Below are 26647 nucleotides of genomic sequence, written 5' to 3'. Positions count from 1 at the left end.
AGCGCCAGGCGCGGCCCCGCTCCGCCTCTGCTCCCGGTTTCCGGAAGGGGCCCGCGGAGCAGCGCCGCGGCTGGCGAGCAGGGCCGGGCGGCGGCTCTGGCCCGTGTCCCCAGCCGGCTGCACCCTCCCGCGCCGCCGCCATGGTGCCCAGCCAGCTGCGCCTCTCCGCGGCCGTGAGTGGGGCTGGGGAGGGAGGGAAGGACGGACGGAGGGGGCGCGGTGGCGGTGGGCGGCGGATAGGCCTCGGCGGTAGGCCGCGGCCTCCACCGCGGCGGAGCGGCCAGGCCGGGCCTGTGCGAGGAAAGGGCCGAGCTGCCGGCAGTGCGCGGCGGGCAGTCGGCGGCCGCGGCCCGTGCCCCTGGCTGCTCCGGTGGCGGCGGGCCGGCTCTGGTGGGCCGGGGCCGCGCCGCTTTTCGGGGCGCGGCGGCGTTGTCGGGAGGCCTGTCGGACCCAGGCGGGCCGGTCTGCCGTGCGATTTTTCTCCGTGGAGCTCTACAAAGCTCCAGTCCTCACTGTCGTGGTCTGCTGCTCCCTACCTTCCACTCCTGCTTCTTCCATAGCTGTAGAGCTTTAATAAAGGGACAGTATCTTGCGGGTGTCTTTTCTCTTTGTTAAGGGTGTTTGCTGTAGGGTATATGCAAATACTCCTTGTAAGTGGTTTGACAAGAAGAGTGGATTTGAAGCTAATTGTACTTACTGTCAGGTTTTTACCCCCAAGTGGGGGTTGCAAAGCCTCAAAGGCATCAAGGTGGGAAGAGCATTTTGCAGCGAAGCATGCTGCCCCTCCGCATGGCCCCTGTTATCCAGGCAGGACAGCTCCTCAAGCCCAGTTCTGGATTCCACGCTCCCTTCAGGCCCTCCCAGAGCAGCTGGTACCAAAACAAGCATTCCGGGCTGTTTAGGGCTGCATCCGGGCTGTGAGCAGACATGAGCACAGGCCTGTGTGCTGGGCAGATAAAAGGAAGGGTGGGAGTGACACTTGTGAGGGGAATAGCAAGAGTAGCGCTGAGATCAGGAGCCACCAGTAGGGATTTTTTGTGTAGGGTTGTTTTGCCGCCTTTTTAAAAAAAAAAATCCAACTGCTTTTTCTGTTCAGCTGGGTGCTGTGATCAGGAGTCAACATGAACTACAATGTAGCCATTTCACTGGGTTAAAGAGAGGGTTAAAGGAGGCGGATGCAAATGCCTCCTGTAAATGCAGTGCTGGGGAGTCCACAGTGGCCTATATTGACATCAACAGTTGACATCTCTATCTGCCAACAGTTGTGTATAGTACTCGTACATTTACTGTGTTTAAGTTGATTTTTTAGGAGCCGTAAATTAGTGGGCTTGGTTCTATCTCCAATTGCTTTGCTGTCAATTAATCCAGGATGTTGGGACTACTTAAATGTCAGTGATTTAAATGTATCCCAAAGCATATTGGTACTTGTTTTAGTTTTGTGGTTTCAGTTTCTTCTGTTGTTTGGGGGGAAAAAAAAGTTCAAAGTTGGCGCAACTGACAAAGCACACTGCTGTACCATTGAAGTTATGTAGCTTTCAGGTTCATGTTTTGATAAAACGTTTGGTATTTACCTTAATAATTTACTAAAAGCATCCTGAATTCCTGACAAATTCCATCAAAGCAAAGATTAGGGTTTATCAAATAGTGAAAGTAGCTACTTTAAATGTTCTTTCCAATGTTGTGTGTCCATGCCTACATATGTCTCTCTAAAAATCTACTAGCTTGGGCACAAAGTTTTGATATTTGCTCCTTTTTTACTACAGTTAAATACATTTTCCTTACTTGGGATTGTTTTTTGGCTTTTTCTGTGGAGAAGAGAGAAATTAGTCTTGAAATGTCCTTCCAAAAAAAAAAAAAAAAGATTAATTTATGGATGGGATTCTTTGATGGAGTTAATTTTTATGTTTTACCTAAAAGGTTATCTTGGTATCATCCTAAGGCATCAGGTTAGTAATTGTTCAGTCCTGGTCTCCCAGAGTGGTGTTTAGCATGGCTGGAGCTGCTGATGTCAAACCCAGCCGTGGTACAGTACCTGTCCGTCCTGCTGTTGGCTATGAAGGAGTGACCTAGAAGTGTCAGGACATCAGTTATGGATTGTACTCTTCTTCTCTCTGAATTTATCTTTGAGTGATTGTAGCAATTCAGAGGAATGGCTGAAGCTGTGAAGAGTTTTCCTGTCAGAAGAGCAGCCTCTCAGGACCCAGGCCTTAGCCATGCCTGCCCTTGTATTCACAGTCACAGCTTTATAAAAGGCAGTCATAAGCTTTTGAGAGCCCTATGGTACGACTCTGTTGGAGCAGCTTATCTTGCATCTTTTGTTTTTGAGTCATTCCCAGAATCAGTTGGGAGCTGATTACTGAGTATATCTACTTTCCTGGGCCCCATCATCCAAGGGCAGCCACTTTGAGAAAATCTCCTTTTATTTGAGGTTTTATCTTCTTGCCTGTTCTTGCGCATCGTCTGTCTCATGTTGACTTTCATGCATAATGTGTTGGCTTGGACTTTCTTCCCTTTTGAATGTGAAGAAAGCTCTCAGTGTTTGTCTGAGAAGCATTACTTCTGCCATTTAAAACATTCCTGGATTACCATGGTATTCTTAAAATTTAGAGGCCAAGTATAAATGTATTTGCTGCATGCTCATAATGTATTCAGCCTTTTTTAAAGACCACATAAGCTTCACTAATGAAAGTAGTGAAAGACTTGCTAGTAGAACTGCCTCAGCTAGGAGACCTGCGTCTGGACTGTGGATTATCATGGGCCTGTGCTGGGAGGACTTTGCATCATTGCTGCTCTTTTGGCGGTGTACGAGGCCCACTTACACCACACACTGCAGACATATGCTGCACTTCTTTTTGGTAGCTGATAATTTTTGTGTCTCCTGGGAAATAGAAAACATTAAGGTAAATCAGACAGTTCTGATTTGCTTTTGTTCTAATACATATATATATATATGTGAGAGCTATGTCTTCTTCAGAAGAGTTCAAGAATAGAAGGAACACTGCAGTGTTGAAGCAAGGAAAAAAGGTACAGTTTATTATTATTACTAAAAGTAATTTAAAAAAAATCTTAAAAGTCAATCCTTTACCATCAGTGTGAGAAGATAGTGTTTTACATACTCTGCATGATACAGACCAGTTGTTGATGTCCGAAGGGGATACAGTTGACTCACCAGCATGGCAGTTCTGGCAGCCATTTACATCAAGAGGAGGCACCTCACCAAAATCATCCTGAAGACGTGTCTTTTTTGCAGTTTGTTTTTCTCGGGTTTTTGTCTGAGGAGAAATATGATTGTAGCTAATGTAAGAATCAGCAACACTGATACTTAGGAAGTTTGTGTCAAAACCTTTCCTCATGCAAACATACAATAACCATCCCTCTTGTTTTTAGCTCTGTTGTGTACATGTTCCAGTTGTGTAAATGCTTTTTTGGTGTTGGCGCTGGTTTACACGGTTCCCAGCTCTGGCTGCTTTCTTCCTGTGCTACCCCTCCAGCTGCCTGGTGTAGCTGGCTGGGGGGCTCTGAATGAGCTGTCAGGAAGCGTATCTGGGTTAAAATGATCTTCCTTGGATAGGATCCTGTGTAACTTGTGTGTGTTGTTTGATCTGGTTCATGTGTAGCTTCACAACTGTGACTGAGCAATTGGAAGGAGGGTACCAGAGTAGGAGTGAGGGAGAAGAGGTGGGATCTATTTAAGCCGTTACTTCTGCTGAAAGAATTGGACATGTAACTGTGCCTTGAAAAGTGGAGGTGGTAGATCTGGACATCAGTCAGTGCTTAATTGTTTGATGGCATTAAGAAATGGGCTATTTTGGTTTTCTTATATGCATTAATTTGATGTTGTAGTCCCGAAGTATGTGGGAAAAAGATTTCATTTCACAGTAGGAATGCTGTGCTGATTAGACAGTACATTTTTGCAGGCATATCTTATTTTGTGTTTTAGTCCTAGCCTCAACCAGCTTTCCAGCTACCAGTGTAAGACCTAATGATCTAAAATGCTGTACCACAGCCTAAGAAACTTATGTTCTCATCGTTGTTTGTTTATGGTGTGGGCACATCTGTTGCTGTCCTTCAGCCCTCTGAAAGAGTAGCTCCTGGGGAAAATACTCACCTTTTTCTTATGTAAGGGAGATTGTTTGAAAGTAAAGACCAAAAATGTTTATCATACTTTTGGATATCTACATCTATGTGAAGATTAAATATGGGGGCATCTGCATATAAATTATTTATAAAGTGATCTTTTGACAAACTGTCAATGTCTTTGCCCTGTGTTATTTGGAATATACTCTGCATTGTCTATTGAATTTGGTTTGATTTGGTTTGGACGTGAAAATTTGCAGTTGCTTGCTCTCCATCTTTTTCTTTTTTATAGAAAGATTCTCTCTGTCTTTTTCTTTTTTATATATATTTCTAAATTATGTAAATAAATATAATTTACTTACACATGATGGACAGTACTGATTTCTAGTTATGCCATGTCCATATTACGTTAGCAGATAGATTGACTGTGTTGTCTACTATTTTCAGGCACGTGGCCATGGAGACTATGATTCTGACTTTAGTGATGAGGAGAATGGAGAGAAGTCTGTGCAAAAGACTAAAAGGTAATGTAGTACAGAATCCACACTTTTCATTATGTGTTTTTTGCAAATGGCCTATTACTGTGTATAGAAGATCATGCTATGGTATGTAAAATCTGGTATTGATTTTTCAAAAAACATGTAAATCTCTCAGATTTCTGCATCTCCTCATGTCAGGCTTGCCAAAGCATGTCATCTCCCACGGGCAGCTGATTAAAATCCATTCTGCCATGTCCATCTGGTGTCTATATGCCCCTCAGTTCTCGGAGCAGAGTGTTTCATTTTTCCAAGCGTTAGTATCAGCTGCTGGGGTTTGGCTGTGGTGTTCACTTCACAGTGATCTTTCAGGACATGTGGAACTGCTAAGAGAGCAAGGCAGAAAAGGCCAAGTGGCAGCAGGCTTTGTAGATATAAAACACCTGCTTGCAGGAAGTGAAGAACTGATGCTACTTGTTTATTTTTTAATTTGTGAAGAGACCTGGGGATTGATGAATTGTGTTGTACTCAGTCCTTGAAATGTAACTACATGTCTCTTACCTCACATCACCTTTGCCAATTCTGTCAGTGGCTCGTACGATTAGTGACCTTGAATTTTGTAGTCTGATCTCTTTATATTATGAAGATTTTAATTTATTTATGTATTTATTTTGCTTTGTCCTGCTTTGGCACTATAGTCCTGTGACGCTTTCTGCACAGTACTGAACATTTTGCCTACATTATGCATATATTTTTCTTACCTTTTCCTGTTTCTCCCTTGCTCCGTTATTGGACTTTATTTAAGAAGGCTTTCTTGAAACTTTCCTAGGACTCTTGCATATTTTCCTTTGTAGTAAAATTGAAAGAATGGGTTTTGTAGAGTCTGACTGCTTTCTGGGGGAAAAAAAAATGTGTTTTAATCATTGGAATAGCAGCAGGTACTGTGCTGTTCCATTTATAAAATAAATATATCTGTTCTCCATTAAAACAGTGACTGGTTTTGTTCAGTTTTAGTTTTTTTAGTTTCTTTAAAAGGCCATTACACATTATACTATTCCACTTTTTAGGTGGAATATTAACTAACCATCAGGAGCCTTTCAAAAATATCATCATTACACTTGTTGTGGCACACTACTGCTGATTCCCAGTAGGGCTCTTATGTGGGTTCACTGTATATGTATAAATCCTTTGCTTGCTCTACGATGATATTTGTTTTCACTTTCAGGAAAATGGTAGTCTTAAGTTTTCTCCATATTGCTGTTTTATAGAGTCTCCTTGTGGGAATTTTATGCCTACAGATCCTTTTGAGCTAATGATACCCTTAGTTTCTAGAGTCCTATATTCCATACCTTGAAATATAAATTCCCTGGTTTGCTTACTACAGGTTTCTGACTTCCATTCTTTCTGCCAGCACATAATCATGGAATAATCTTTTTTTTACTTCTATTGAGGAATGAAACTAACTAAATATACCTTTTACTAGCTAAAATGCATCACTTTTTATTTAACTTTCAATTACTTTGTTGAATTTTGAAAGTATTTTTAGCTGGCCACTGACAAGTATGGTTCATAACACAAGTACTTAAGTTTTAAATTAGTGATTCTTGTGATTATACTATGAGAAGCAGAGCTGTTTAATGAGGTGTTGAGACATTGGCATGAAAGGATGGGATAGGGTTACTAGCAGTCAGTCTTATTCAGTGAACGTACTGTCCTTCCTGTTCCTGCTTGGCTGCGTAGCTGAGATTTATAGAGGGCTTTAAATGTGGACTGAAATGGAGGAATCTTTAGGGTTTTTCATTGTGGTTCTATACTGATAATATTGGTAAAAATGAGTAGTACAAATTGCTGTTTTAAGCAGTTTTCTTTAAATGCTAACTGTAAGCAAAAGCCTTTCAGATTTAGGACTGCAAATGAAGTAAAATCTAAGCTGATGTTGGTTCTGAAATTTGATTTTATTCACATAGAAAATGGCAATATAACAGTGTTTGTTACTCAAGTTAGTGGCAGAGTTTGGCTTATGGAAATTTTATTGCTTATGGAAAGTTCTTGACTAACTTTTCTTCCTTTTTGCCCCCCTACATTTAGTGTAAAAGAAGATGGCCTTCTGATAAAGCCGTTCCAAAAAGCTAAACAAGGCAGTGTGGTTCACAGACAATTTGCAGCTGAAGAATGGGATAGGTATCTTTTATCTATTGCTTTTGTGAGGCATTTTCCCCCTTAATGTGAAGATATCTCTCACTCAAACACATTTATTATTAACAGGGAAGAAGCAAGAAAAAGAAGATTTCATTTGATAGCGATGGATGCCGTATCCTTCTATTGCATTTTTCTTCAGCTTTGAAGGTGGGGCACAGGTTATTCATTATGGTGAAATACTGGGATTTCTCAGTTACCGCAGCAGTTGACAATGCAGCACCAGATACTGAGTCATTCTTCAAATTAGCTTCTTTTTGTTGCTAAGATGTCTCTAAGAATGCCTCTCAGTAGAGGCATTTCCAGATTCTTCCTATATGCTTATTTGTCCTGTTTGGGACAAAATTATTATGCAGTGAATTTTATTTAGACTAGCACAAAGACACTTTGCTCTTTCAGTTATATAAATACAGAACATAATTTTATATAAGACTGCTATTATGGGTGGACAAATAAATTTCTACTGGAAATTTAAGAATGCATTAGTTAATTTAAAAGTCTATTCAAAACAGCCTTAACTCCAGGAATATCTTCTACAGATGCTCTAATGTAAGCCTGTTTAATATCATGTGCAGTTTTGGTTTATGTTTTTTTGAAATCTCTTAATCATATTTCATGCATAATTTGTAGTTGCTTTTATAACTACTACTTTATTTAGAATACAGTCTTTCTCCTTTTATTTAGTTTTGACTTGGGGCAGTCATTACATGTTTTGACTGAATGTATCTGAAATACCATCAGTTCCTTGTTTGTTTAAATAGCTGTTCTTCAGCAGTAACAGTTAATAAATAGGAAAGTAAAGACTAATTTAATCTGGAAGCTCCAGTAAACAGAAAGTAACTTGTCGTAACCTGCTTAGAATTTGGTCAGACACTCCATAAGCCATCGTATGCTTGTAAAGGGGACATACCTTAATCGGTCCCACTGACACTCATTAGCCACAGAAAAGCCCCTATATTCTGGAATGACTGCAAAATTCGTTGTGTAGAGACTTTAATGACTTTCTGATAATTTGAGTGTTTTCTATTTGAAACCTTTACTGCTATGCAATTTTTATGCCCAGTAACTCGGATGGCAGCACAAGATAATATGTTGTGTTAAACATACTTAATTGTGCTAGTTGAACCTTCTGTGTTTGCTTCTCTGTTTCTTCTGTTGTGGTGGAAAGAGGAAAAAAAAAGACACATACTGAAGTTAAATTAACTTTTGGGGGGCCTTTGGAAAATAAAATATTTTCTCAATAAAATTATAATGAATGTTAGAATAGTAGGTTGATACAAATTATTCGTATTGATGCAGTCATTGCCAGGATATGTACCAGGAGATAATATATTTCCTAATTTGCTGCTCCAGGAACACCATACAGGTTAATTGGAAATATTTTTAAGTAGCCATATATGATGTTTTTACTTGTGGAGACACATTTTCTGAATAGGTAATTAGGTATTTTTTCTCAAATTATGGTACAAAATGTGTTTTAAATCATGTCTCTGAGGCCAAAGTGTTCTAAAAAAGGCATTACATATTTTCCTGTGATTTTCATCTCCAAACTGAAGCAGATAACTTTTATTTCTATGTTGATGGTAAAATGTAATAAATTGTTTAGTAGCCAGACTATAATACAAAAAACCAAACCTGTTTCAAACCATAATGGCAGTACTAAGAAGCTGTTGTCTAAATTACAGCTGAAAAATGGACCCAGTTTCTATGTATATACATACAGAGCATATTTGATAAAGGAAGACAAGTTTATAAAGGCCTGGCAGCTGAATGAGGTTTTAAAGATGAAATTGCCTTGAAAGAGAAAGTAGGTTTTATGTGAGGCTATTGAGTAAAAATTGCTAATTGATTCCTTTCTTTCTGGAAATTACTGAACTGTTTTTGAGAAAAAAAACCTTCTTTCTGTTAAGTATATAAAACCTTTTAATTTTTTGTTTGTTTGTTTTAAGCTATGGTAAAATAAAAGTTCTGAAACAGTCCTTAATCGCTTTATTCAGTATGAAAGACATAAAAAGTTTGTGAATGACTACATTTTATACTATGGTGGCAAAATAGAGGATTTCCGACGTTCTGGGTAAGAACCATTAACAGTCTTTCCCCTCATGCCCACAAAGCTCCCCTGTTATATAAAGTCATTAAATATATTTTATAGCTTTGAGGGGAGAGGAGGATGTGGCTATGTACCAAATTACTAATTCTTTTGGTCACAAATAGTGACTACAGTCATTGTAAATATCCAGAACACAGAATTGCCTTGTTTAATTTTGTTTTCAGATTTTAATGTAAGAATTTAGCATGAGCTGAATTATTTTTGTTTTGTTATGTAAAAGGAAAGATGACAGGTGAGCATTAATTGAGGGTACATTGAGAAATATCTGGCAGTACCTTCAAAATAACAATCTGGAATACTTTTGAAATGTGCAGAATTGCTATCCATTGTCCAGAATAATGATAGCCTTCTTTAGAGCTATCTATAACTGCCCTCTAACGTTACTGTCTTCAATAAGAAGTATAAAAGGTATTTTCAGACAGGATCAAGTTATCCACAGTTTCAGTGGCCATTTTCCACTGTCAACTTTTCATTTGGGAAAAGGTATTCCAGGGAATAAATTTTTTGGTAGTTTTATTCCATAGCAATATATTCCTCTATGCAGTGAGGTGGAGATCACAACTGTGAAATACTTAATGTTTACCAAATTAATATTTGACTGACTTTTCATTTTAATGTTACATTGTACTAAAAACAATGTGTCCTTTTTTAGAGCAAATGACAAGACGGATCTTGATGTTATTAGAGAAAACCATAGATTCCTGTGGGACGAAGATGATGAAGCAGACATGAATTGGTACCTGGAACTATTCTAGACCACGTTATTTTTAGATCACTTGTACTAAATTTGTGGTGTCCCCTACTAATTAAGAATTACTGTGCATAATTAGTGATCATTCTTTGATCCTTAATGCATTTAAAAATGAAAGACCTTTAGGAAGTCTTTCATGTTGTAATATTGCTCAGTAGCAAAATGAATTGATGACAGAAGGAACCAAGAGATATTTGTGCATTCTCTGAGGTCCAAATGACTGGTCTCTAAACTCTGAAGGAGGCCTAGTTTGAAAAAATATAGTTTAATTTGTGCTGTAGATATGTTTTAGATGTGTTTTTCCAGTTTTGTGGAAATTACCCCTTAGCTCAATAAGCGTATTTCTGTTACATTTCTAGCTCTGCAAATAGCATTCCTCAGATGAAACATGTCTTTATCTTGTTAATGCTATTACAATGTAAAATGAATTGTATCATGTTCTATATTTAATAAAAAATAATACCTTTTGCTATAGGGAGAAGAGGCTTGCAAAGAAGTATTACGATAAATTGTACAAAGAATACTGTATAGCAGATCTCAGCAGATACAAAGAGAATAAGGTATGTTTCATTGTTGTAAATCATCTTGGTTTTAAAGTATTTCCTTTTTTAAAAATTGCCTTGTGATTGTGGATATGTTGTGAAACCAGAATGTTAGTACCCCTTCCCTAGAAAAAGAGTTGTGAGAACTTGTCAAGTTATTTAATAAGCAACAGCAGTTTGAATCCAAGCATTGTCACTGCCCCAAAAAAGTGCTTCTGTGGGAACAGGAGCATTTCTGTCACAGTGGTGTTCTATGAAGAGGTACATTGTGTGTAAAAAAGGCAGAAAATACAGAGAGGTTAAGGAGAGAAGGCTAGAGAGGTTTGCCTGGAGAGAAGCACTAGATGAAGCTTAAAAAAAACCCTGGGAATGTTAGTGTTTTTTTGAAAAAAAAAGTCTACAAAGAGAAAGTTTTGTACTTGAATACTGGCAGAAACAATTTTGAAAAGTGTTCTAAAGCAGTGTCTTTCGTTGGTTGTTCTTTTCTGTTTATGGAAACAGGATTTGCATATTCCTTATAAATAAATAGAATTTCTTAAGAGAAACAGCCTGATTCCAGCACCACTTTTTCTTTTTAACTGGAACAGCCTGGCATTTCTAAGTTTTTGACTGACTAACCTCTTAGTCAAAAAGAATACACAAAGTTTCTATTGTGATTTTGCAGAGAGTGTTGCTGAACTCGGATGCGTCTTAGCATTGTTAGCACATAGTAACAACCCAGCCCTGCAAATACTGTCTATATAAAGTTTTTTGAGACTGTTTGTAGTGGTGAAAATTACATTCAGTAGTAAATATTTGCAGGGACTGAGCTTAAACTGATACTGGGGAGAAAAGTTGACAGCCTTCTCAAGAAATTTGGAAAAATGAAAAAATTGAATGAAAATTAACAAAAAGTAAAATGCTGAAAATGTCTTCCGTCCTTTTTTTTTGAGTAAATTTGATTTTGTTTTCCTGTAGCTGTTTCATATCCTTCAACCTCCACCCCACACCCTCCAACTGATTTTTTCCCTTGAGCATGCTTACAGATTTTGTTTCTTTCGCTGCTCTGCCAAGTTTCCATATGTTTGCTATCTTTTGTGGGAAACTCTTCTACCCCAGTTTCCTTCTTTTTTGTGTGTGTTGTGTGAACAGTGTTTCCTTGTCAGACTTCAAATGTGGCTGTCCTAACTTTGAGGTTACTCTGAATTCCTATTTATGCTCATAAGTCATTCTATATGTTTGGGATCGCCACTCAGCATAACTGCTCTATCATGTGATTTGTTCTCTTAAGTTATTCTTTCTGTTTTCAAATATGTTATGATGATGTGAGAGTCCTTTCTTAGAAATTCTTAGAAAAACAGAAGAAATGAGATTTTTCTCAATTACTGATTTATCCATGCCCATGTTTGGTATGGAAGGATGTCGAAGCAGGGTTTTTTCTTGGAAGTCAGAAACAGGCTGCTGATCCCATTCACACCAATGGAATACAGTCTGTGCTTTCAGATTTTTCCTGCCTTGATTCTTTTTCTGCATTTCCAGAAATTGGAAGTGGGATATCTTTAGCCCCTTATGCCTTCGGTTTTGCAGTGCTGGTGCTATGAGAGGTGCAGCATGGATTACAAGCTTCTCAGCTGGCCAATTTTTTTTATGATAGTTGTTGACGCTTTCTATGGTGATGCTTCGTCTCAATGTAAGAAAAAACTTTTACAGTGAGAATATGCATTCACTGGGACAACCTCCCCATAACATGGTAGAGTCCCCATCACTGGAGGTTTTCAAGATGTGATTGCACAGGGTGCTAGATAATCTAATCTAGACTCCCTTTCCCACAAAAGGTTGGACCAGATGATCTTTTTAGGTCCTTTCCAGCCTGGACTGTTCTATTATTCTATGATTCTGTATCCTGCTCGGTGGATATCCTGTCAAAGTAAAGTTGGAGATCAGTTTTCTATGATGTTTTTATATATATATCTCATAGATTGAGACGTGTACGTACGTAGTCATGTGTCTTTTCACAACTGTAATTACTTTGCTACTTGCCAAAATCTTCTAGCCAGCTGATTCTTCTAAAGACCTCTGCATAGAGATTGTTGCTCAGATCTCATTTAGAACTTTTCTTCTGAGAAAAAGCAGTTTTCCTAAGTACTGGATAATGATAAGGGCCAGTTTCATGGGAGTTGCTCCCTTGAGGTCTGAAAAATAAGCAGAACACCTTGTCAAAGACTGAAGCTTGAAAGAAAACAGTAAGAAGCCCTGAGGCCACAGCTGCGCATCAGTTGCTGTTTCAGACTGTTTTACTCACATACGTGCATGCGTATACACATACATATGCGGAGATGGTTGGGACTCCCCATGTCCCATAGCAGACACCCCTGTGCACTCATCCTCAGATACACAGGTGCTGTCACACCCAGAGCTAGCCAGTAGAGACCCACTCACCCTCCTTGCTCCCAGGCCACTTCACCTAGCTGATGGCTAGTCTGGCTTGGTCATCAGTGGTTCTCACACACCTGTACTCATCTCAGTTGCTGACACTGCAGGTAAATTGTACCCTGTAACCCACGGTTCCACTTTCCTTTGTGTAGTTAGGACAAAAAATGTTTTCCCTTTTTCTTAATGAGAAATGCCAAGGTGACCCTCTTGGTGTGAGGTTACTTACAGACACTGGAAGAGTGTGCTCTGACAGCTCTTGCTTGTGATGGGTCTGTTACTCCTTACATTTTCCCTAGATTGGAGTTTTTTAGGTCAAGGTTGTCTTTGAACCTTCAGTGCATCTTGTCTGCAAGTTTTGAGGCTGATAAACGGCCGTCTGTATTGTCAGGTAGTTTACTTCTATTGTCAGTTTGCAGTGCAGTAAGGGAGAGTGCTCTGCATGTAAGTTTTGATATGCGGTGGACTAGAAATGTTATCTTTGTTGTCTTATTTTCCTAGAAAGGTTCTTATCTGCTGGCTCTGTGCTTTGCTTTGTAGCTTAACAGATTGAAAATGTCTCCTATTTGCTAAGAAATGAAATCTGTCATGACACCTGGTCGTTAAACAGAATAAATTTTATTATTTTGTTTTTATTTCCAGATCATTTTCAGATTTCTAGGCCAACTTGTCTTCCACTTGGTAATATTAATAAATTTGCCTTTGTCATTGTTTTTCAGCATGGAGGCTTTTCTGTGAAAATAAAAATATTTAAAATACCTATGGTATTTTTCCACAGCGTTGTCTAAATTCATACATTTATGCTTTTCTGAAAGAGGTGACTGTGGACATGTTAGTTGTTGCTGCAGTCACTGCAAGCTACACAAGCGGTCCATATTTTATTTGGGAATTTTATTGTTTATGGATATTAAATGGTCTTTCAGATTTTTAAAACTATCATTTCTTATTAACTTAGCCATTTGATACTCTTGTAAGCATTTGTTTTGGAGTTGTTCTACTTGTTCGTGGTCTGGCTTGTAGAAATAGCTCATTTAGGATCTTGTTTGAACTCATTTAACAAAGAAGATGAGTCTCAATAAATGCTGTCTGCTGACAGTGCTTTTGCATTCTTTAGTATTGCAGGCTGACTATTCAAGAACCTACCCTAATTTTTAGTTTTCCTATATAGTTTAATTTGTTCTTGATATTTTAGCTTAGTTAGAGGAATTGAGTTGTATTTACTTTTTATTTTATTGTTTCTTCTTAACCTTGGTCACTCTGTCATTTTCCATTTGTTGGTGGAAGAATGATTGGCAAAAATGAACATGGATAAGGACAACTCTTGACCTAGGTGTACCACAGGTGGTTCTGGCTCCCTCCTTTCTTCTATTTTGCTTATTTTTCTTGATACCGTTACAGAAATACTCTCTAAGGATATAATCTGATTTATATCATACTTGTCAAGTTCAGACTGTGAGGCAAAATATGTATAAAAGTCTACTTCAGTAGCAAAAGTGAGCATGGGTAACTTGGTAACAGGTGAAGTAGCAGATGGACTGTGAAAAAGCAAACATGCAGATAAGGTCAAATTGTTTTTTACTCTTTATTGTCAGCAGCACACACATGCAAAATTGATGCCAAAATACTGTTGATGTTTAATCATAAACTTGCATCACAAGCTTTTCAGAATTAGAATACCCTGTAGAACAGCAGATATCCTTTAAAAGAGCAAAAACAATTACCATCACTCTTTGGATCAACCATCATGAGTTCAACATTTACAGATGTATTTTACATTCTGTTTTCAGTGAACTGTTCAGCACAGTTCTTGGTTTTTACAATTGATTAATATTTGTTTGAGTAGTATAATGTACTTCAGGCCACACTGCAGATTTGTAGAGTAGACCAAACCTGATCCAGCTTTAGCAAACTGTCATCATGTACAGTATGAGAGCAGAACCTGATCTCCTGGGATGTTTTTACCAGTGAAACCAGTAGGTGTGAAAACTTTGTTTGTGTTATAATAGTAATTCAGAAATTACTGGACTGATTTAAAGAGGCAAATATTTTTTTTGTGTACAGATTTTTAGTTTTCATAGACATCTTCTATGTAATATACTGACCTGGGGAAAATTAGTGCTGACAAAATATTTGGCTACATTTTCTTAAAAGCCAAAACTTTTGTTTCCCTGTTTTTTCTGATGTTCTTTGAACCACATAGCACTTCATGCATGAGAACTCCATGCTGTTGCCCTTCAGATAAAGGATTATTATGGTTTATTTTAAAAATCAACATTAAAGAAAACACAGAGCACTGTACTTCTGTACAGTGTTTCAAATTAGGTTAAAAAACATTAAAAATCAATCCACTACATTAGAGAATTTATGCCACTGTATCTACGAAATGCACATTTGTGTGGGTTCAACAAGAGAAGCTTCATATTCCAAAAGAAGCTTTGGAATTCAAATGCTACAGATGGGCTTTGCAACCATTTTGGTACCTCTTTTATTTTGTAACCTTTCTTCCGCTTCTTCCATCCCCATCTTTTAACATGAAGTTCGGAGTCTTCTGTGCTTTTCTTACAGAGTGTCAATTTTGTCTTGTTGTCATCCTGTGTTCGTGAATTTGAAATGAAAAAACAAGATAGCCATTTTTTCAGAAGTTGTATTCCTTGGAGTTCTATCCCCTTTGTGCTTGTTAATGGAAATAAAATTGTTTTCCCAGGCTATTCTCACTCCCTTCCATCTTCAGTCTTTTCACTAGACTACTTGCCATTTTGAGAGGATGAAGCAGATTCTACTGGAAAGCAAAAATAGTAGATGGGTTGGCTGATCTAAAGTTTCTGGGCAACGTAAAGAAAGCACAACGTAGTTGTTGGGTTTTTGTTGTTTGGGGTTTTGGGGTTTTTTGTCTTTAGGATATAAGAGGTGATCCATCGATACGTGCTAATATGACTTTTTAGTATTCTAGCGGTTTTCCCGGTTTTTAGTCTGGACAAAATTGCAATGAAGTGTCTATTAAAGTCAGTCTATCCTAAATTCCTATTTGTTCTTCTGCCTGCTATGAAGCCTTTTAGGAAGCTGTTGTTCAGTACTGAACAGCATCTACTGGAATTTGAATTGCATGTATAAATTGGAATCATTTTGGTAAGCAGAGGCAGAGAGATATTTTTAATTAACAGAGAAAGAAGTTAAATTTTACTAACCAGAATTGAATGGATGAACTACATGCAGGGCATCAGTCAACTGAAATTAGTCTTTACATTACTGAATATGTTGTCTATTCACAGTTTAATTTTGGTTCTTATCTGAACAGTTTGGATTTAGATGGCGACATGAGAAAGAAGTGATTTCAGGAAAAGGTAATGCTGTCTTTCATTCTTATTATGTCTCTTGTTGATGCTTTTCTTGCTGCTTTTTGCGATAATTTTGTTAAACAGTATCTGACAATACCAGTAGGTTGATAATAATGTACAATAAACAGTAACTTTATCAGATAATAATGGACTATAAATTGACCTAACTTCTAACTGTGCTGCTTCATGCCACATAGCTCTAGACTGCACACTGATCTGCGTATATTAAAATTAAGAGAATATGTGGTTTCTTTTCAAAAGGTCAGGTTTGTAATGAACACCAGCATAATGCATTTGATAATGTAGAATTTCATGGTGATGTTTTTTAGTTGCTTTACTCCAGTAGTATTTGATACCTTTAACTGAAGTCTCTCAATACTTTTTCTAAGGAGATAATTTTCTTAACAGGTTCTCCAGTGCTGTTTTACAAAAGTTAAAGTTCCATGTGTGATGTTTGTTTTAGGCTAAATTGATTTTGAAAGCTTCAGTGGGAATGGTTGTCATGTCTCCCAAATCCTATTTCTAAACAAGTAGCTGATTCTGGCTGCATCTGTGTGTGAGTTCTTACTGATGTGTTATTTGGACTTTGCAAAGTGGTCCCCATTCTATGGCCTAGGTGTATGGACTTTTTCAAGTAGCTGAACAGGCAAGAAAATTATGTGACTGTATTGCTGATCCAGTGGGTAGATCTTCATACACATGTACCATTTCCAGAAGTCATGCATGCGCACCCAAAAAAATGGCATGGAGCGATACTGTTGATCTGAACAGTTCTGTAAACAGCTCTGTTTATTATAATATATTACAAGAAGTTAGAAATACACTTGGGTTTTTTTTTTTAAATTATCTTTCACAGGAGGAAGTGTGAACAGTAATGCTTGGGGGGTTTTAAGCTATAAAAGATTAAAGCTCCTGAAGGCAGTTGTAGTCATATGTTGCATTCAACACTGTAGATTATATTAACAGATAGCTATATTTGATATAGTTATATGCTTTATTGAATGCTTTAAAAAGATAATTAAAAGTAAATGAGAAATGAGTTACTTATGAAGAGTTAGTCTTCACATGGAAAAAAGAATTTAAAGCTCCATTGTACATTTTTAATATCTGGTATTCTGTATTTAAAAATGTGGGAGAAAATGCACAATTACAAGTTTCAAGCTTTTTAATTAAATCCTAATGGAAAGGGTACAATTGTAGAAGCATAGAATCGTTTAGGCTGGAAAACGCCTTTGAGATTATCAAGTCCAACTGTTCACCCAGGACTGCCAAGTCCATCACTTAACCATGTCCCTAACCATCGTGGTTTTTTAAACACCTCCAAGGATGGTGATTCCACCACCTCCCTGGGCAGCCTGTTCTTCACCGCCCTTCCAGTGAAGAAATTTTTCCTCCTATCCAATCCAAACCTCCCCTGGTGCAGCTTGAGGCTGTTCCCTCTTGTCCTGTCGCTTGTTCCCTGGGGGCAGGGCCCGACCCCCCCTGCCTACAGCCCCTGTCAGGCAGCTGCAGGGAGCGATAAGCCCCCCCGAGCCGCCCCCTCCCCAGGCTGAACAGCCCCAGCCCCCTCGGCCGCTGCTCGTGCCCCAGCCCCGCCCCAGCCCCCTGCCCGGCTCTGGGCGCCGCAGCCCCTCGGCGGCCCTCGGGAAGAAGCAGCATCTGTCACCGCTAAGGGGCGCAAGAACTCAACCGTATCTCGTGGATTAGACGCTTTTTCCAAGCCCGGTTTCAAAGTATCATTTTTTAAAAAGGTGTGAATCTTTAGTGCCTTTCTTTTCCAATTTTTCAGTAAAAATCAGTAATATAATATCTTTAATTAAACTTAACGAAGCATTACTACCTCCCTGTCCGATAATTCGCGTTAAAAAAGGGAGAGCACATGCTTATTTTAGCTATGACAGTGACAGTGGCGGTGGGAACCGCTGCTGGCGCAGTGTGCTGTGGCGAGGGGTGTGTGAGGGAGGGAGCACAGGAATGGGGAACTCACACTTGGCTGCTTTGTTCTTGACGTCTGTCTTTGTAAGGTCGAGAGGAAGGCATAGGATGAGTGAAAGGACGGGTATCACTTGTATTACGAATCGTAAATGCCAGATTATTTCATTCTCTTCTTTTCCTTCTCACTCCAGTCCTTTGATGTGGGTGTACTGAAAGTAGGCCATATTGGAGATTGCTGTTGTATGTCCTTAAATTTAAAATGTAACCTTAATGGTGGTTAATGGTATCGATACATTCCCAGTTACAATAAATGGTTCTACATAATAGGCATTTTCTTAATTAAAATCTTAAGTTAGGTTAGAAACTGTATTTTATAAATCAGTGAATAGTAGGTACATGATTTAGTTGGTCTGAAAATAAATCCTTAAAATAAAAAGCATTTAAGCTATTTAAAAGATATATTTGACATGCCTTACCAAGTATTTTTACTCTACTTTCAAAGCATGAATAGTAAGGTATGGCATAAATTCTAAAATAGAAGGTGTTTTAGACAAAAGGAGATAGTTAAAGTTTTCTGCAGTTCATTGGGTAGATGTGAAATAGAACTTCTTCAGCAATGTGCAGAAGGAGCAAAGCTGAACATGTGGATATATTTGCTGTTTTCTACTTACTTGTATTTGTAGATTAAGTACTGAAATACTCAAACCAGGCGTATTATTTGGCAAAATAGGGTTTAATACCTGAAAATTTATCTACTGTCAGGGTTTTTTTCACTATTTCATTGAACTGTTTTATTTTTAGCTTAGCAGTGTCTTTCTTAGCCTATTTTATATATGTATAAATACACATATAATATACTTTATTTAAACAAATGTTCTTTCCAACCTGTTTCCATTTATTTTTTCTCAGTAATTCCCTCCATGGAAAATAGGCCGTGTGTCAATACCTGGATAGTGCTCCATGTATCCATGTACTGATCTGGTACATCTGAGTTCTGATCAAAATACAATAAGATCAGTCTTTTGGCTTTCTAGATTTCTGTAATATATTTAATTTTCAGTACTTCATTTAGCTTGTAGGACTTACATTTGCCACCTATTCAGCTCTTCTGCAAGAAGCAGAAGGTGCTAATAGTTTTTGAAAGCACACATTAAACAGCTAGATTATGCGAGTTATAATTCTGAACATGAAGGCAATAACCCTGCAGCTCGTAGCAAGGTCACAAAACTTCAGATGGAAATGGAATTTTTGGCATACATTTTTCTTGCTGATTAAATTAGGTAACTGTCCATTCAGCATGCTGGTTTCTGTATCTTCGTTTCTTGGACATTTAACTGTGGGAAAAGTCAGTTTTCAAGTACTGAATAATCTGGCCCATAATTCCCTTTGACTTGACAAAAATATTTTTTTTAATGCTTTTATGACATTCAGATGCACTGGAGTGGTAAATACTACTGAAAAAGCCTTCAAAAAGGGTAGAATTCTGTGTTTAATAAAGTTTGAATATGTGTTGTAGGGATTGCAGTGTGAAAGGAGGGTAAGAGGAGCCTGTCTTTTTATACACGTGTATGGCATGGAGCAGGGATCTACAAAAAAAACCAACCCTACCATGATTTTAAAGATTTAGGTCACCATGAATGCAAATAAATGTTCAAGGGCATGGAATGTTGGTGGTTTACATAGTCAGTTTCTGGTTTACCTAAGAATTCATTGCTTGTCTTACAATCTGAAGATGCTGTTCCAACTACATTCTTGTGAACATATCCAGTTTCACATGCAAAATGTAGAATATCCAAAATGGATTTTACCTACTGAGAGGAGCAGCTAATCATAAATAAAACTCATGGATCTCTCTTTTCTCTCTGCCTGCTTTGTTTTGGGATTTTTTTCAGAAGACATAAAGTAAACAGAGTCTGGTTAAGTTCCAAAGTTTTATATTATATAAATTTTTCCTTATAGATTTTTACTTCGTAATAGATGCAAAATATTCCTGATGACATGGGGTACTGACAGCCATATCTTACATAGGGTTAAACATATTTAATGTATATTAATTTGAAACCTTTTTTTTTTAATGGGAGCCCTGGTGGTTTTTTGTTTAAGTGTTAACATTGCAAGTGGTTTTACATTGCAGAATTGAAGTATCTGAGGACACTGCCAATCCATTAGTTAGCAGCTTAAGCAGAATGTTCTGAGGTTAATCGTTCACCAACAGTCCTGCTTGTGAGCCTATTAATGCGTATCCTTACAGTCAGCTCTGCATACAGATCACTCTTTTGCAGAGGGAATATATGTATCTTAATGCAATATGCGGAACCCAGTGGTGTAACCAGCACTGATTATGTGCAAATAGTTTTAAATTTAGTGTTGTATTTAACTTAATAACCCCAAGGAAGTTTTAAAGCTGATGCATATTTCTCATAGAATTGGTTTTCCTTTTCTTAAAAGTAAAGTGTTTATGGAACGATTAGAATACAAATTGCATGTCTAGTATATCAGATAAACTAGTAAGGTTGTAAGAAGATGAGCATCTTAATTTTGTATGTACATGATATGAATAGTTTGATGTCTTGAAAGATGCATGTCTGAGTCACACCACCTGATCCATCATCCTCTGCTAAGGAAGTATAGGATGTATCCTAGTGACATTCACTTTTTCAGAATTCAGTATTAGGCTTATTATTTCCTAACATAGGCCTTCAATATATACATTGAAAAACACAGTTCAAGTTATGTTCTTTCTTTGCAAATAAGCAGCATTAGACAAGTATGATTGATTCAAGTAATGGAGGTGCTACTTTTAGGTTTTGCTTTTTTCTTGAGAAAGAAACAGAAAACAAGAAGCAAAACCTGAGCAAGACTGGAAATAAAGACACCAGATACATGCATGTTAATCACTGAGCCATGGTTTGCTGTTTCTGACTTCTTTAAAGGTCAGTTTTCCTGTGGAAATAAGCACTGTGATGAGAAAGAAGGCCTGAAGAGCTGGGAGGTGAATTTTGGTTACGTTGAACATGGTGAAAAGAGGAATGCACTTGTGAAATTGAGTAAGTCCTCCCTTGAAGGATATGTACGCCTAGAAGAAGACCAATATCTTGTGCTTTAAAAGCTATAGAGTGAGGCCCAATGATAATATTAGTTTATGCAAACTGGGAAATACTGAATAGGAGATAATTTAGCAAAATGGTCTTGATTTAGAGAATGGCTGTTATATATGACAAAGTTGTTACAGGTTGAGCACTTCATGCTGTATAACTGATGGTGTCATAAATTACAATAACTTTACAAGCTGTTTTGTATACAGGCATGTCCAGTGTTAACGAACAACACTGCATTGCAAAGAGGGTTTCATCATTGTCATTGCTTAATCAGTTACGTGGCTTAGGAGTCCTTAGGGCTTTGGACCAGACAACTTCTTGCACACCTGATTTTATTTTTAATGCGTACATTTTCTTCCAAAAATTAATTCTAACGTTCATTAAATTGCTTTCTTTTCCATTCTTGCCTCTTGAGTGGGATGTTCTTATTCAATATTATGTACACTTTAATATGTTTATCAGATATTTAAATTTACCAGAGATTACACAGTTACACAAACAAGCTAATCATGTTTTTTTCTTTTGTGCACAAGACACTGTGTACAGCAGTTGGTCTCTGGCAAAGCTCTAAGAGTCTTACAAGTCTTCAGTATAATTGTAGAACAATTTAATTTGTGCTGTGACTTGATCTGTAGAACAAAAAGATCCATAAAACGGGATATCTGTATGTGATAAACACTGATACTCTTTTATAAAGAGTTGCCAGTGCTAAACCTGTGATCTTTCTCCAGGTTTAGTAAAATCTGGGTTTGTACTGAAGCCTTTTCTTTTCTTCACCTGGGCTGCATTTACCTTGTAACTTTTGTTTTGAAGGAAAAGCTACTGAAATTGGAAGGTAGTGTGCTATCTAGTTTTATATACATATTAATGTGTTTTGTTAATTATGCCTATCAAATACATGACTGTAATCTTCTCATTCTGTCTTTTTCAGGACTATGTCCAGAATGTTCCCACAAACTAAACTTTCATCACCGGTAATGAAATATTTCAAAAGTATGGGGGCTGAATTATTGATAGATTACAGTTATGACGAACAGCAAATATGGGGAAGATTCAGCTAGATTATATGGAACTTCATTTACACTGAAATAGATACTGTTCTGGAGTTCTTAGAAAGCCACTGGCTTGACACCATTGAGAGTTAGATACTGTTGCGGTAATGAAGGTACAAAACCCCTCAGACTGGAAAAATCTCATTCCTACCCCCACAGAAGTCTCCTTTGCTTAATTTCAGCTCAGTGTTTATTTTTCCTTTCTGAAAGTTTATGCAAAACACTCTCTTTTTTATTGGCCCTCTTGCTGTGTTTAGGGGCCAGGATGCTTTTCTTAGTAATACTGGGTTTATGTGTAAGTCCAGTGATTGTGCTTTGAAATGTTGAATTTCAGTTTTTGTTCTTCTTTGAGAATCACTGATTAATAGGAGAGAAGAATTGTGAATTTTTAACCTATAAAATGTGTGGATTAAGATTAGATTTATTTTTTATTAGTACCTATATGTAATCTCACTGAATTCCACGACTATCGGTACTCAGTTTTTATGATTTTCTGAATCTGGATGTGGCATTAACTTAGTTGCATAGCTCAGTAATTGAGCCGTACGATTATCTGAAAAGCACATGAAAGGGAAACCTTTGAGGTAGGAAGTGATGAGTCCTTTTCTAAAGTAGCACAAATCAAAGGTGCACCTAGATGGATATATCCAAGATAGTTAATTAATCCATTTCAAAAGTTAATTCATATTGAATTTAATTAAAGCACTGTATGGGCACATATTAAGAAGGAGAATTGACTAACTGAGATTAGTTTGATTTGTCTGGCTTCTTTTTGGAACTAAAATTGTAAAACCATTTGAATTCAGAATAAGCAGAGTCAAACATTTTCTCTGTCAACTGCAGAGTAGTAAGTACTTACTTTAATTTTAATTATGTTTTTTTCAGTTTAGTGATTGCTTTCAGAAAAAATTACAACAGTTTGACTGAATTAAACACTTAAGATTTACTGTTGCTTAAGGGGTACATATAATAGAGAAGGTGTGCATTCATTTTTTTAAAGGAGGAAAGAAGTTAAAGCATGCAAGAAAAGAGGCACAGCTGCACCAAACTCTAAAGAGCCAAAAGCTAAGAAGACAAAATTATCTTGTTCAGCAAAAAAGAAGTCCAAAAAAAAGGTCCATAAAGGTAAATATAGATTTTAAACCTTCAAATTCTAAAGTACTCAAATAGGTTAGTTGAATCTTAGTTTTGCTAGAGCTACATATATATGTGGATATAGATAATTATGTATAAATATAGGTATGTAACTTTCTTCACTGCAAGGTGCACAAAAAAGTAAATTTGGAGGGGAAAAAAAGTTCTATTTCTGGTCTTTTACAGAGAGGGAGAGTCTTGAACAATATGTGTTGCAAGGAAAACTTGTCCAAGAATTGGATATTGCATACCAGAAAGAGTTGCGAAGTATTTAATTCCTTGAGGCTTTGGATTTGAAGGCCTTTTTGAAATATGAGATAACCTTTTTACACCACAGATCTCAGAATAACATCAGCTCCAACTGATGACCTTTCAACTCATGCAAAAAAAATCTTTTTACTTAAGTGTTTGCTTGCTTTTTTTGAATGTATGGTGTGGGCGTGCATGTGCACAGGTTCACGTGTAATATATTGTGGTAGAAATATCCTTGTAAGCCATTTAAGGTAACAGATACAACCAAAATAAGTGTACTGTTTTTTAAATGGTGTTTTTTTCCAGATCACATTTCTTCAGAAGATTCAGATAATTCTGATAAAGGTATTGTAATATCTTCTGAATTTTATGATTTTGTAATAATTTGTGTTATTTCATAGTCATTTGCCATTGGTCTTGGTTTTATTCGCTGGCAGTTTTAATATTTTGTAAGATAAGAATGGTGTGTGAAAACAGGCAGAAGCACAAAGGGTCAAAATAATTACTTATAAATTCTTGGAGAAAAACTATTAGGAATTTGAAGAAGGGAATCTTTTAAGTTTAAGTAAGGGATAAAAATGTGGACAGATAACCAAATGGAAATAATCTGAAAAATGAGAGGTCAGGTTGTTCCAGAAAAGAATCGAGGGTGCAAAAATAGGTAGATTGTTAGTAATTACATGGGTCCAGGTATGCAAATATGTGCTGTGTAATGTGTGCTGTGTAAAGAAAGTACTTTTCTGATATAAGAACTACTACATTCCCTTTCAGGGAATGATGCTAGTATGTACTCAAAAAATGAATAGATTTTAAAATAAATCCTAGGCTTCAACGAAAGCCTTTTCCATCTACCACCTGTAGTACCACAGAGACCTACGCGTTGTGGGTGGATGCCCTCAGTCTTTCAGTGACTCTTTAGGCACTGGTTGCCTGTCTCAGTTATTCCAGTTCCTAGTTTCTTTTTTGATTAAACAAGCCCCATCTCCTGGTCATGCCAATTCTTGCTGCAGACTGTCTAAAAGGGATTGAGTGTTTCTACTGATTGCTCTGCTGTGCTAGATTTTTTTAGGAATTTCCTCAGCACCTAGATTTTCCCAGTTAGATACAGGAAGACCTGAAGTGGTTTTCTTACAATTCAAACTATGCCCAGAGTCTCTGTTTTGTCAGGAAAACTCTGTTGGAAGATTGGGGGTTTTTAGGTCAGGGTGTATTTCCGATAACAAATTTTTTTTGTTTGTTTTCACTCCTGTATACTTTCATGGAACAGTTGTGTAGTAATCCATGTTTTCTGACAATGTCACTCAAAGTCAAAATTGAGAAAAGTTGTCATTCAAGTAGAAGTAAAGTAATTAATTAATTTGGTATCATGAGTTGAAACTGTATTGTAATTCTGGTTTGTGATTATATACCCTTAATTTTAGGAAGAAAGTGCTATGCTGCTGTTGTATCAAGATCATGAATTGATGATCATGTTTTGACATGATTGTTGTTATGTTTGGCCAGAATATTAGTTCATGATATCATAGAGTCTTTTTGATGCTGTATTGACCAACATTGGAAAATGTTTTCAGTTTCACTTTATGCAAAATAAAGTGTTCTTTTTATTGTCATGGTTAGAATTAAACTTTGCTCCTAGCAATACACCATGTAATTTAAAACCATTACAAATTCTTTTAAAATTTATTTCATAAGCACTTTAAATTTTTTGGCAGATTCAGATAACAGTGATGCACAAGATGGTCCTTCAGATGCTGACTTTTGGAAAGGTCCTCTACAAGAAGCAGATGAAAAATCACGGTTAGTTTGATCTAGTGAACTTGTAGCTAGTAAAACATAAAGTATCCATTCAGAACTGCAATGGCAGAGATTTTTCCTGAGTGTTTTAATGAATATTCTGTCAAATTTGAAAATTATGTCAAATCTCCTTCCATGTAGTGAACCTAAGAATGTATTTTTAAAGAGGAGACATACATAACACTGGAAGAGAACCTTGTCAAGCCACTACCATACCACTGCTGTCTTACCCCCTATTATACCATTAATTATCTTAGAAATAAATCCTAACAGTCAACTCACTACTGTTGCACAGATGTGGAAATGTGAAGGTTATTGGAATGTAGTGTGTAAGTCAAAATTATCTGTACTGGCTACAGATTCTAATCAGAAGTCTGCTACGTCTATTTCATGCAAAGATTATCTCCTAGGTACAGATCCAAAGCAGAACTTTCTTTGACTTTTTTCTTTTTCTTTTCTTTTTTTTTCAGGGAAGAGGAATTTGATGAATATTTTCAAGACTTGTTTCTTTGAAACTTGAAATTGACGTAGATAGATTTTCTGCATGAATTGTGAAGATGAAAGTTTGGAAATCTGGTCATAATTAGGGACCGGAGACCTCTTTCTGCCAGCAAGCATACCTTTTGTACAGTGACTCACATGGACCATTTGGGTAGATTATCTTTGTAGAAGGCTTCAGTTTTAAAAATTTTCTTTTTCTTGTGGTAGGCTGTGTACTCATGAGATAAGAGAAATATTTTTTTCAGTTCAATGCAAAAGATATGTGGCACCCAAACTTACAAGTAGGAAGGATGTAAACAAACAAGAATGTAGTTTATTGACATTACATCACAGAAGTTGGCTGCTTTATTTTTTTCATCCCAAACTTCAGTTATTGCCAGATTTTTGTAAAGAGATGTTTTGGAAGATTCTGTTATTAGTTTAAAGCCATACACTTTAATGTATTCATATTTATAATTTACTAAACAAGAGGTAATAGCCTTAAACTTATTGGTCATATAGACTTTAATATTCAGGTATTAGTCTTTGTAAGTATTTTCAAATGTTATTGGAGAAGTTCAGCTTTTATCAAATATGTATTTTGCTTGAATTAAGTAAACCCTATCTGGAATGTCTCCCCTACTCCTTAAAAAGTTTAGTTCGTTGTGACTTTAAATTTTAGTTATATGATGTGATTGATAATTCCACTTATAAAAATCTGGTTGGTTGGTAAAATTTTTGATTTAAAAAATAAAGTGTGTGGCTTTCTGCTGGAGATGTACATGTGACTTTTATGTTGTCTGTGGTTTCTGACCTCCTTAACATTGATTGAATGTTAATCCTTCTTTAAAGTGTAATCCTAAATATACAAGTAAATAATGTATATTGCTTGAGAAACTTACTGGATTCATCTTCCTCTTCAAGTTCCAACACAACTTGAAACATTCTTTAGTTCATGTTTCCAGAGAAACAGTCGGCACAAGAATAGTTAATAGTGGTTCTTTTC

General features: G+C 37.1%; 1 protein-coding gene across 1 annotated transcript; it reads left to right on the top strand.

Moving 5' to 3' along the window:
- Positions 1-47: 47 nt before the first annotated feature.
- LOC102055228 (protein FRA10AC1) lies at positions 48-26416 on the top strand. The gene is made up of 14 exons (XM_055719945.1): positions 48-173; positions 4525-4601; positions 6642-6734; positions 6819-6864; positions 8747-8823; positions 9512-9595; positions 10086-10170; positions 15857-15902; positions 20765-20878; positions 21861-21903; positions 22982-23106; positions 23674-23712; positions 25080-25164; positions 25632-26416. Exons 1-14 carry the CDS (start codon positions 141-143, stop codon positions 25672-25674), a joined length of 990 nt encoding a protein of 329 aa, XP_055575920.1. The 5' UTR covers positions 48-140; the 3' UTR covers positions 25675-26416.
- Positions 26417-26647: the final 231 nt, after the last annotated feature.

The sequence above is a fragment of the Falco cherrug genome, chromosome 9, assembly GCF_023634085.1.
Source record: "Falco cherrug isolate bFalChe1 chromosome 9, bFalChe1.pri, whole genome shotgun sequence".
NCBI classification, from domain to species: Eukaryota; Metazoa; Chordata; class Aves; order Falconiformes; family Falconidae; genus Falco; species Falco cherrug.
The sequence above is the reverse complement of the archived record's forward strand: the minus strand, read 5'-3'. Positions and strand labels throughout refer to the sequence as shown.

What these genes read in the sequence shown, in the direction of transcription:
- LOC102055228 (XM_055719945.1), top strand. Translation starts at nt 141, where the DNA reads ATGGTGCCCAGCCAGCTGCGCCTCTCCGCGGCC. An exon ending in AGCTGCGCCTCTCCGCGGCC is followed by an intron (nt 174 to 4,524) that starts GTGAGTGGGGCT and finishes TACTATTTTCAG; the next exon opens with GCACGTGGCCATGGAGACTA. An exon ending in AAACTAAACTTTCATCACCG is followed by an intron (nt 21,904 to 22,981) that starts GTAATGAAATAT and finishes ATTTTTTTAAAG; the next exon opens with GAGGAAAGAAGTTAAAGCAT.